General features: G+C 40.5%; 1 protein-coding gene across 21 annotated transcripts in view; it reads right to left on the minus strand.

Moving 5' to 3' along the window:
• The window catches only part of LOC144204938 (calcium-activated potassium channel subunit alpha-1a), a 96,316-nt gene that overhangs the window by 30,245 nt on the left and 53,306 nt on the right, over positions 1-12,765 (minus strand). For 7 of the 21 annotated variants that reach the window (XM_077728901.1, XM_077728908.1, XM_077728899.1 and 4 more), the window contains exons 8-19: positions 12,152-12,322; positions 10,540-10,631; positions 6,199-6,309; positions 6,008-6,113; positions 5,844-5,926; positions 5,702-5,771; positions 5,251-5,406; positions 5,036-5,145; positions 4,896-4,964; positions 4,200-4,211; positions 964-1,050; positions 820-896 (exon numbers count right to left, since the gene is read on the minus strand). In XM_077728901.1, coding sequence (XP_077585027.1) covers positions 820-896; positions 964-1,050; positions 4,200-4,211; positions 4,896-4,964; positions 5,036-5,145; positions 5,251-5,406; positions 5,702-5,771; positions 5,844-5,926; positions 6,008-6,113; positions 6,199-6,309; positions 10,540-10,631; positions 12,152-12,322 — 1,144 coding nt within the window. Of the gene's footprint in view, positions 1-258; positions 268-819; positions 897-963; positions 1,051-4,199; positions 4,212-4,895; positions 4,965-5,035; positions 5,146-5,250; positions 5,407-5,701; positions 5,772-5,843; positions 5,927-6,007; positions 6,114-6,198; positions 6,310-10,304; positions 10,397-10,539; positions 10,632-12,151; positions 12,323-12,765 lie in introns of all 21 variants that reach the window. The other 14 variants (XM_077728900.1, XM_077728903.1, XM_077728913.1 and 11 more) reach the window with 4 other exon arrangements.

Here is a 12,765-nt window from a genome sequence, read left to right on the forward strand (position 1 = left end):
GGGATGGGAGGGCTGGTTTGCTGGCTGGAGAAGGGATGGGGAGGCTAGATGGCTAGCGGGCTAGCTTGGTTTCTGCCGGTCTGAGCACAGTGTCGAAATGAGAGGCGAGGAGTGGGATGCAGAAGCTACATCGGTACATGCAACATAGATACTACAGTGTGCTGCTATTTGCTGAGGAACAGGAGGAGGATTTCAAAAAAGACAAAAAGAAAAGACTTTGCAACCATTTGTTGTTGTTGTTGGTTTTTGGTTACTCACAATAAATCACTAGGAGCGAGTAGTTTAAATTAAGTGGCGTTTTCCAATGGCAGCAAGGGAAGGAAATACATCAGACAGAACGTGTCAAAAAGGTCAAAAAGAAACACGAGAAGGAAGAAAGGAAATTAGAACAAGAGGAAAGAAAATGGGAGCAATTTTTACAAGCGTTACGCTTTTTGGAATTATTTTGGGGAATTATTACAGACCTTTTGGAGAAATATTTCCTTGAAATGGAGGATATCATTTCCAGAAGACATCATATTATTCAGTATTGCATAAAGTGTCAATAAAGTTTTAATTTAGCGAGATAAACCTGCCAAATTCTTTCATTATTACCAAAAATATGTGAAAACCTAATAGAGGAGTGACACAATGGATAAATTAAATAAATAGCTTTAAGTTTGGGAACAATATATACAAAAATTGAAGTCATACCGGATGCCGCGCTGTCCATAATTTTCCGTTTATTTACCTTTAAATAAATTTGCCAGAGTATTGAGGGGGACGGTTAAAATGCGGGAAATGTTGTGGGAAAAATGGCTTGGAGGCCCAATTACTCACGTCGTTTGCAGCCACACTTTTTGATCCTTTTGGGGTCGGTGATGTCGTCGTGACAAGCTTTGCAGTAGAAAAAAGCTCTGGAAAACATCAAAACATGACTTTAGATAAAGTTTTTTGAAGGAAATGTGGCGTGCGGGTGTTCACCTCTTGACTTCCTTGGCGTCGCTGGCGATAAAAAATCCCAGCGTTCCTTCCTGCATCTTGACGTGGTTGCCCGGATTGATGAGGATGCTGCGGGAAAGGACACAAAAGGACACGGGACGGTTATTGAATATGGCCGCTAAACACCGACGCCACGTGCTAATCAAGAGGAATGGTACATATGAGCTTCCGTCAGATCCTCAGATTTAAACTCAATGGAGAACTGACACTTTAACTATTTACTTGTTTGCTCTCCTGGCATTGTTATGATTTTTACGTGTGTTTTATACCCCGAGATTCACATTTGGACACTATTTGATTATGAGTTAGGCCATCTGTGTTATTAAATATGGATCTTGAAGAGCTAATCATCACAACACAGTGTTAAAAAACAAAACAATCTACACAGTGCAAGAAATTTGTATCTATTAAAGATGACATAGTATAGTAAGACTGCATATACTTTTAACTCTCCATAACGTTCAATAAAAATGAAAGATGTCAAACTTGACAATCTAAGACGCGAGTTTAACTTGTGTTTAAAAGAACAAAAAAGCCCCAAAAGTGACGATTCATAGCCAGTACTACAAAAAAACTTTAAAAAGCCAGCCCTCCTGAACTATTAAAGTCGTCAGTACGGGAAGAATTGGACAACCCGGATGACAACGGAAATGCGTGTTCGTTAAACTACTGGCTAAAATTGCATAGAAAACCGTCGTCTACCGTTAATTTGGGTTATTGGCGGACGGGGAGATGCAAGGGAATGAACAGCATCGCCTTGAATGGCTTTGGGTGAACGTTTACTGAACTGCCATCAAAAATGTGAGAACCCAACACGATGTTTTGATGTCAAGTGTGCAATGTTCTTGTACTTAAAAATGGCTGTATCATTCCCCATTAATTAGACTGACGAGAATTGGAAACATCACACACACAAACACCTGATTTAAACTCACGCAAAAACACACACAGACGGGTCATTAATGGTTACCTGTGGGCAACTGGCATCAATGATGTGAGTGTGTAACCAAATAAAACCAAAAAAAACACACGGAATCCACTGACCTGAAAAGGTCACACTTCAAAACAAAACCAGCCCAGACCAAAGACCCCAACAAGTTTGGAAACATTTTCGGGCGTTAAAAATGCGTTTTGGGGTAACGGGTCTTTGATCTGGGCTCTGTCAACGGCATGGTGGGCCAAAGGACAAAAATCGAGGGAGCGATTGAATCCACGCCTCAGGAAAATTGTCCATTTGGAGTCGGAATTGGCTGAGATTGAATAGCCCCCGCGGAAAAACAAGCATGCTCATTAGTGGTAAAAAAAAAAAACTCAACAAAAATGAAAGCCATTAAGACAATTCCACATACCTTGTTGCCCCAAATTTAAGATTTTGAGCCCAGTGGACTCCCAAAACCATCAAAATTCTCCAAACCTCAAATTTGCGGGCAACAAGGCAGCCGATTTGCGTCAAGGTTTGATATTTAGGTCATGCGGGGGTACCAGACGACATTAGGGGGCGGGGTCACTGCAATACGGGTCAAGGGTGACGGCGACGTAGATGCAAGACGCTTGCAGTAACTTCTGTGCAGTTGGATTGTTTCTTAAACACCAAACTGACAGGAAGTGACCTCACTTGAGGACATCTACTCAAGAGAGACGTAAACACACACAAAAAGACACGCAGACGCACACGGCAGACGGATTGGCACGCCTCGGCCCCGCCCCCTTTTCTTCCACGGATCACATACATGCTAAAGCACGGGAAGCGTTGACAACGGGAGAAGGTGATGGGATGCAAAGGTCAAAGGCCAATGGGAAGGGAGGGAGGGCGGTCCAATTGTACACTTTGGATATGCGTCGTGATATCCAAAATGGCCATGCTTTTGTTTTTTTTTTCGGTTTTCCTTGGGTGAATGGAAACCGGTGAAGTAGGACAAGACATGCTATCGTCGTTAGCACGGTGGATATTCCGGGGTGCCGCGATGGGGAACGAGTGATTGGCGGCGTACGGGTGAAACGCCGCACTCGATCGAGTGGACTTTTGAGGTCATAGGATTGTAAAAAGTACACACCCATACCGAATTTGGCGGATTGGAAGTAGCACCTGAGTATAAGTCGCACCTGAGTATAAGTCGCACCTGAGTATAAGTCGCTTCAGCCAGAGGAAAATATGAGTGAAGTTTAAATCACTTTTTGGGAGGGCATTTTGGAATCTTATTAAGAAACATAACAAGAGTCAAATTCGATAACAACAGTCTGTTACTGTAATAAAATAACTATAGCGTAAAAGAAACCAATGTGCAGTAATACCTCGCCACTATCAAAAGTTAGATACTATAGCCTGAAATGGCCGGAAATAAACAACAAATGGCCAATGGAGATTATTTCATTGGACACTTGAGTGGCTTCTATCTTCAGTATTTAGTATACAGAGAGTTTTAAAATTCCAAATAATATCAAATACACTAAAATGTGCCTACATTGCGGTTATTGACCAATTGTGGCAGGTCCTGAAACCTGTTAACTGCGATAAAGGAGCTATTACTTTAGAATTCAATATAGTTTTAAACCAACACCATAAATACACGGTGTGTTCACCTATTGCAGGAGGTCTCGGAACCTGTTAACCACAATAGACGAGGTATTATTGTAATGAGCTGTCGTAGGCCAGAGAGACAGAAAAAGAATGTAAAAACATTTTAAAAACTTATATAACCCACATTCGAGTATTAGTTCCATAGTGACATAAAAGGTGCAACTTCTAATCCGGAAAATACGGTCATGGAATCGGAATAAAAAGAAGGAAAGTGAGAGAAATCAAGTAAGCGAAAGGGTCTGGTCATGGCCAAAAAAAACTAAATTAAAGAAGTGGTAAATATGGGAAGAAAGAGAGAGAAAGAGTGAAGGTTTGGCCTGCAATACAGCGACAACAGCAAAGACAAGAAAACAGCACTCCTACAAACAGATCCAATTCATCTCATAATAATAGTTCCTTCCTCTCTATGTCTGCCTGCAAAGAAGTTAATGCATTGTGGACAAAGGGACACCATAAAAAAAATGGCAACATAATAAAGAGAGTTAGGAGGAGAAAAAAAAGAAGGTGAGAAAGCGTTTTGGGGAGGGGGGAGTTTCCTCGGGAGGGCAAACTCCCAAAGTCACAAGCGTTAAAGTAGCGGCCGAACTTTGGAAGTAAGATAGGGGAGGAAGGAAGGAAGGAAGGAAGACAGGGGGCGTACCGCTTTCGGCTTCTGCAAACAAGAACAAAATCGCAGATCAAGAAAATCGCCTCACTTGACACGATGATACCAAGTTATTAGTGTCAGAATTTTGCGCCCCTCTAAAAAATAAATAAAACTCTTAACATTTAAGATTTATCAAATCGGGGAAAAGATAAGAAATAGAAAATGTTTGAAAGGACAAAAAAATTATCTTGATATGTCATTAGTTTCTTCCTATTGCTATTCTGATAGTGAAATTTTCTGAATACAGGATAAGTAATTTAAACTTTAAATCTGATCTAAATCTCATGAAAATCTCATCTAAATCTCATCAAATTCTTATCTAAATCTCATCTAAATCTTGTCAAAATCTCCTCTGAAACTCATCTAAATCTCATCTGAATCTCATCAAAAACTCATTTTATCTAATTGTATTTTAATCTAAACTAATCTAATTGTATTGTATTCTATTTGTCGGCCCACTACAATAAAATGGAGCAAGGAAAATTAGCAATTTAATTATTAGAACAGTCCCATCCATCTGTTGAAGAATCCCAAGATATGTAAAAGTAATATTAATACCAATTTTGGATAGCCAACAACCTAAAAAAACACAACACAACATTTTCAAGCTAAATAAATTTAGAGAGGATTTTCTCAGCTTTCCCAAGTAATTAAACAATATCAAATTTGATGGGAGGAGCATGTACGAACCTGCTTTCTCTTTGCTCCGACTTGTACTCGATGGCAATGAGCAACAGTTTCAGTTTGACGTAACACAGTCTGAAAAACAAAGACAGATATGAAACATACAGCGAAAAACGAACAACCAGAAGCCGACTTTTGCTACTTACTCGCAGATGGTGGGAAAGGAGAGGCCCACGAAGGCACTGGACAAATACTCAGTGTACATCTCATTAGCCACGCCCTCCAGATAATATTTCTGCCAAGTGTCCTCCTCAATCTGCAAGAAAACAAGAGTAAATGCCGTATTTACTCGCATATAAGCCGCCCCTCTAATTGACAATATTCACCGCCATGTTCATGGTTTAAATAGTGAGTACAATACCTCGATGAAAGACCTCATGGAGAAGAGGTTGGCCAGCATGGTGGACAGGCCTTGAGCCAGGCAGCTCTGAGCGATGAATCCCGCCTTCAGCTCGGCCAGGCAGATGGCGTCGTCGCCCTCCTTCCAGTTCCAGCTGGGGATGTTCAGCAGGTGGGCCTTCGCGCCGAGACAAACAACGGGAAGTCGTCAAAAAGTTGAACGGCGGGAAGCGGGAGAGAACATTTGAAGGTCGGACCTTTCGCTACATGTTTAAACTCACTTCTATTGCCGTAAATACTACTGAAAAGTTCGGTAATAGTTAGTTAATGGCAGTGAATCGGTTCCAAGACCTGTTGCCATGTAGGCATTATTTTTTTGCCCATTTGAGGACTACAGTTCTTGGCCCAATCTACTGAAATCAGTAAAGTACTCCGTGCGGTGATATTTGAGGCTATTTTTATGGGCGACTCACCTTATTGTGATACTGAAGCATCTGTGTTATTATTCTGATCTTGGGATGGTAGTTCTTAATGGAGATGACCCTAGGTGAGAAGAAAACATGGCCTTCAGACTCAAAACAAAGCCGAAAACAAGATGGCGTGAGTGAGCGCTACCTCATGATGTTGGAGGCATCTTCGGCATCGGGATCTGCACAGTATTTATTGGCCAAGATCAGACAGGCGTCTGCCGACTCGATCTGTGTCCAAAACATGGGAGAGTAGAAATATTACCGTAATCGTTCGACCCGTGATTTTATCGGCGATAGACGGAAATGTACCTTGACTCGCGCCAGGTCGTGCGGGTTGAGAACCGATCCCTGGTAGAACTCCACTTGTGTAAAATGGCGCTTGAACAAGGCTTCCAGCTCAAGATTAGGGGAAATACTGCCGCACACACAACGGAGACATTTGTCAGTACGTAATAGGTCGCCCCACGGTGGACGACGTCGGTAGCCACGGGAAAACTTACTTATGGAGAAAAACAATTTCTACATTGACATCATCCCTGTCCTTGTGTAGGAAGTCTTTGAGGAAGTTGGAGACACTTTCGAGAGTAATGTGACCGCACACCACAATATGCCTGAGACGAAGACGGGGGGGAAAGAGATATTTTGAGTGGGTGGCGTAAATCATTGCAGGCACTGGCATGTCTCCCAAACATCATCAGCCAAAAAAAACAACAAAAAAATGTCTTCAAAGCAAAGACGCAATTGAATTATAGCGCTTTTGCCATTAAAGGGAATATTTTCCTTCCCTTGTCATGAAAAGTAGTTGAAACGTGAACACACTTTAATGTGAGTAGACCTGCCAACCAACTACAAAATAATAATAATAATCATTATAAATAAGGGTTAATTCGTTTGTAAAGCTAACCTGATAATAGTCAGCCTTTAGTTATTTTTTATGAATTAATATGGGGCATATTTGGATGTTATTAGATTAGATTAGAACTGAATTTCATCTGGTATTAGGGAAATTTTAGACACAGAAGACATTGTAGACCTAGATAAAAAAAACTGGAGCCACACAATACTATATATAGTCAAATAAGATAATGAATCGCTACTTTTTCCAATACATTTAAATAAGTATGCATTAAAAAAGGATGATTCCTGCTTAATTTCAACTGGTTAACATGCCCAGTTATAATTTTTTTACAGCACAACATAATCCAAAAGAATTGATTTGATTGCACTTTAAATAATTAAGTGACTATAATGCCAAAAAAATACACAAAAATATGTCATTATTCAATAAAACAATCAGTTCCGAGAACAATATATAAGAAAAACAATCTATATGTACGAAGTAACTGCAACAGGAACTCGAACAATGAGGCGAACGGGATTGCCCTACTTTTGTGCTCATTGGTAAAAGTTCCTCGAAAAAATGAAACCTAGCGATATCCGTTTATTCCAAGAAATTGGACGCCATTTTCAAGTTTTGTGACAAACACGAGAGAGACAATGCGTGTCCACTTTTGTCTCAGGACTTTTGGGTTTTTCGAAACAACCAGTGATGATATTCGGGTGACCCGCAGCGGTTAGCCCGTTAGCCCGTCAGCCGGTCTCAATATAAAAGTCAAAGCAACCCCCGCGTGAGCCCAATGGATGTTGACAAAGACACGCATTTCTACACCAGAGCGCCGCTAAGGATGTTCAAAGACATTTGGGGGCCCCCTTCTTGACGTCAAGTCTAAACAAGAGTCTTTCACCAGAACTCGCCAGCGCAATCAGGGACGGGAAACTTGTTTGAGTCATATTCCGTCCTCATTGTCGTGATGGAGCGCAAATGTCGCTAGCGTCGTCAAATGAAAACAAGCCTGATGAAAAGACGCCGGTCTGCAGACGGTTCGTGTTTGGCACGACCGCTGCTTGTCATTATTGCCAGTTTGCTTACATTTGGAGTTAAAATTAAGATCGGAAGAAAGCCAATTAAGATTTAAAATGGACTCAAATATATTTCATGTTTAAAACGAGTAGAGATTCATGGCTAAGATTATTCCACTTTTAAATACAGTCGTATTTCTATTTAAAAAATGGATTGGTTCCAAGATTTTTTACGTAACTTGAAAAATTCGTAAGTAGAGGTGCACTTTATACGTAAATTGTCTAATTCGTTCCACAGTCCTCACACGACTATCAAAATAAACCCTCTAAAATTGGTCAAATTTGGCCCAATTTTGTACGAAAACCTCCCAATAAAACACAGCAGAAAATACATACACATTGAATAGAAATACGTTGGATGCAAAGTACAGAACGTGCACCCACACAACATGCAGTCAGGGAGATTTGGACAAATGAAAAGCAAGGCCAGTTCACGCTAAACCGCGCAAGCTAGCCCCAGTTTGAAAGAGCCAAATTAAAAGTTTGAATGACCGCAACTTTCCGTAAGAATTGAGAGGGCGCCGTGACCTCAACTCCATCATCAATCCAACCCTCGTAATCTCCCGATCGGGCCCAAATCCGATTTTGCGTCGACTACGCTAACGCGAAAGGCATACGTCTTTTTTTATCCGCTGCGTGCGATGGTGGCGCTCTAAGTCGATAGCATCTGATGGTTACCACATGTTCTCTGCGGAATGACAGCAAATAAAGTGTGTGGGAGAAAGTAGGGTGGCTTTTGACAAGGGCTTCTCTCAACACCCATTTGCGAGGCCAACTTTCATTTCCTGGCCAAACATAACATTTCATCAATCAGGCGCCACCAAAGGCTTTCTTCCCTTTCCCTTTTTTCTCGCTGAATTCCATCGGACGGAGAATGAAGACACAAAAATGTCTTTAACGGGAAAAAAAACACACAAACTGGCCCGATGTTGTTTAAAAATAGATATATTTCGCGATATAATGCGGGATTAAACTGCCTGATTGTCATATCGGTTCAAAATTGATCAGAATCGAACTTTACGCCATTGTTTTTGGTTGAAATAATAAATAAGCAGCTGCACTTCCACTCCAATCCACTAGTCGACAGTAGTCATTCAGTATGCCCTTACATTTAATAACTCAAATAAGTTATTTATGGCCCTGCGGTGGTTTGTGTATCTCATATGCTAATGCTAATGTTTTGACTTAATAAAACTTTTTGTTATTGTTTTCCAAACGTAAAAAGATGTTTACTTTAGTGCTAAATGAAATTTGGATTAGCTTTTTTGAATATAAAAGACGTTTTAGCCACGAGGAAAAGGAACACGAGATCGAAGAGGAGCAACGAAGACGAGGACAAACAGGAACAAGCAAGGAGAAAAGCAAACAAACAAAAAACGAATTAAAAAATAAAGCAAAAAAAGCAAGCCAAATGCATTCGAGAGCCTCCGAAAGGGAACGTGGCGAACCGGCATTCAAGGTTGCGGGAGCGGACTGAAGATCAGGGCCAGACCAGCGGCGGCATCACAACGGGAAGGCGGCTTCTACATGCCGCGTGAAGACGCCACGAAAAGCCACAAAAAGCCACGTACAAGTCATGCCAGAAATAATGCCAATCAGCGACCAATCACGTACGAAAGAGCATGCAAACAAGATGGAATGAGAAGGATCACCGATGACCGCCAAACGTTGACTGTCACCTCAACTAACAGAAGAAAGCCTTTTTCCAGACTATTTATTCCGAATTAAAGACAATTTAAGTTTTCCTGTTAGATCCGGACCAAACTTAAAAAGCTGGGGGCAACTTCTGGGCTGCTGGGAAGTCAAACCGGCAAATTTATGTATTTAATTTCTGCATATCTGTAATATTTACCGTATTTTTCAGACTATAAGTCACACTATTTCCGTTGTTTCATGGGCACGCGACTTATACTCCAGTGTAACTAATATGTGGGTTATTTTTCACTCGGACTAACTACAGTTTATGTTGTGATTTTTATACTTATAGTTATACAAAAAAAATACTACATATTTTGCATTAAAAGGTTCCTATTTTATCTGCAAAATACAGTTGTGTATGTTTTGTTTAGGTCAGGAGGGTCTGAATTCTTCTGTGAGTTAAGGTGACATAGATTATATTCCTTTTTATTCATATATTATTATTAACCTAGGGAGTACGTATCACGAATCAAAGAAAGATCTGAAATTGAAGACAGGCTAACAGACAAAGCACTTGACAAAAGAAGCCACAAGTTTTTGGAAAACTAGCGCCACGTTGCAGATTAAGAAGAAATTGGAAGGTTACACGGAAGGAAATGAACAAGAAAGAAAAGCACAGCACATCAATGATTTGAGTAGTCGAAGGGCCGCTTTTCAAATTAATGAATATAACTCATTTTTTGCAGGTTTTCTCTCTCTCTTTCTCCACCTTAATTTTCTGGAAAAACATCCCATTTTATTTGAAATTCTTTTCAGTGCAGCCCTGCGCTTTTCTCAAACTGAAAAAGCAACAAGAAAAAAAGAGTAAATGACAGTAGGCAAGAGCGTAAAGCCGTCAAGCGAGGGAGGGGCGCCGTGGCCGAGGTCTCCAGTCACGCCGTGTGACGTTTTCTAAGGGGGTACTTTAACGTTTCAAAACAAAACTGGGATGAAGGGGTTTTTTTCCCTGGGAGTCACACAAGCACACCTTGACTGCGTTCCAACTTACTTTCGGCCTCGTGTCGAGTTATAACTGCCTCCGTATTTCTTCCGATTAAGGATGAGAGCAGCAATTTCTGGCACGTAGCGAGCAAACATGGCCTACATGCATGGAACAGAAACAAAAAAAAAAATAGAACAAAAGGCATGCAGAGAAGAGGGTTCCACCGCACACAGAAGAAGAAGAAGAAGAAAAACAAAAAGACAGGAAAAAAAACAGCAACAAAACCGTCTGGAATACTTACTTTCTCCCATTAACCGCACTATAGGTACCGCCATATTTCTTGCGGTTTCCTATTAACTCTATGATTTCAGGGACGTAGCTGGCAAACATGGCCTAAGGAGAGGATAGAAGACACAAAAAGAGACTAAAAATGTGGGTGTGAACCCACCCAGAGAAATACCACTTGAGTGGAACTCCAGAAAAGCGGATTTTGGTGATTTTTTTTTGAAAGATTTTTTTTTTTTGAAATGTTCCTTAAAACCTATGTGCCATGTTTCGTCCAACAAACACAGATGAGTGGGCAGGGCGATTCCAGTAGGCCTTCCCGATGTTCCGCGGAGGCAAAACACATTGACGCTCATTTGGTGGTGTTGGGAGAATGAGCGGAATGCCTTTTGCCGGAGCTACGCTAGCTTTACGGGGGGCGTTGTGGTGGTAGATTTGAACTGTTGTTGATATCAATGATGTTTTAACAACTGGGGTATTTATTCATGTGTTTATTTCTTTATTAACTTACTTTTTACCTATTTATTTAGGTCTAAAATGTCTTTTTCTGTGTCTGTATTCTCACCCCATGCTACTGTGACAATGATATTTCCCAACTATGGGATGAATAAAGTTATTCAATCCAATATATTAATTTGTTTGGACTGAAGTTTATCATATGGCATATTTGGGGAGAAAATTTTTCTGTTTTACATGGAATAAAACAAGTTAATGTTGTTTTTGGTAGATGTATATCATTTCTACTTTCAGAATGTTCCTGTATATTTAAGTTTTTAATGTTTACAAATTATTCCTATCATTTTTATCTCCAAAATAGTGTTTTCAAGTTGTTCCAACTTGTCTAAAGATAAACGAGTCTGGACTTTGATTTTCCATCGAGTCCTAAATCGGGTCCTCGACTTCAGTTTCAACTATGCAGAGGCAGACCATTATTATTTCATTTTAATTCTTTCTTTTAAATGACTTATTTGTGTTTTCATAGGAAAACAAGCACTAATTTCATTATGTATAATGACAATAAAGGCTTTTTGACTTGATTTAGTACAATTCCAATTGTTATAAATCTTTGTTTTCTTTATTTTTCAAGACTTTTTGAAAAGGTTCTATCAATAACGAGACTTTAACTAGCATAACATAAGCAATTTGAGTCCAGAACTGGAATAAATTCCCTTCTAACGAGACCCTATGCTTTATTTACGCCTTGAAGTGTCGCCGTGGTAACAGTCAGGCTGGCCTAAAGCTCATCTCCCTTACCCCTGTGTTTGTTGGAATTATGGGAAGGGACACAAGAGGGAGGTCCTGAAAGCGCGATTGTGAATATTAGCAATATCATTAGCCAAACATCAGATACGGCCTAGGAAAGGGGGCAGGGCCAAGGGAGCACGGAGTAATCACCATACACAAGAAACAAGAGGATAAAGAAGAGGTTAGGGACAAAAAGACAAAGGTTTCCCGTTAGCCGGGTGCTATCAAATTATCGTTATCTTAGCATGGTTGTCATGGAGTAATTCTATGTAGTGGGTTTATGGGGGGGCGGGGCAGACAGGTGTCAGGTTTTTAAGGTAAGAATTTGGGGGCGGGGGTAGGATAAAAGGGGCGGGGATAAGAAAATTGAAATCCCATTTTACCAAACCGCCAAGGATGAAGAAGACCATGAAGAGGCGGCCCAAGGTGGTTTTTGCATAGACGTCCCCGTAGCCCACCGTGGACATGGTCACCATCAGTAAGTACACGCATTCCCAGTACGACAGGATCTGGGAGTTCTGGAAGTCTTCCCAAGGATCCCCTGAGTTTTCCACCTGGGAACCAAAACAATACAAGGAGAGACAGCATTGGTCGACAAATTCCTCGGTGCGGAGATTTCATCGGATATTCTGATCTTATGCTGCCATCTAGTGGATGGCGAATCATGACAAATATTGGGCAAATATAGTATTTTTTTTTGCATTCCAGTCCTCTGAATATAGCAGCCATGAAATATCATATATGACGTTAATATAGCCATTGCCGCGTATGAAATGAAGATTTAAAGCCATATTAGACCGAAATAAAAAGGGAGAGTTTGGTTTTCATCATTTCTGGGAAAATTCATGCAAATTATTCAATGAAAAACCTTCTTTTATGTCAAGTTGTCTTGTAGTCTTTAGGCAAACAAATGTAATGTGTATATTAAAGGTTGTTATGAGTTGTGTTTAAACGGATTGGATGTCTATTTTCATGAGTAGCAGTAAATACAATCAAG

The sequence above is a fragment of the Stigmatopora nigra genome, chromosome 12 (assembly GCF_051989575.1).
Source record: "Stigmatopora nigra isolate UIUO_SnigA chromosome 12, RoL_Snig_1.1, whole genome shotgun sequence".
Taxonomy (NCBI): Eukaryota; Metazoa; Chordata; class Actinopteri; order Syngnathiformes; family Syngnathidae; genus Stigmatopora; species Stigmatopora nigra.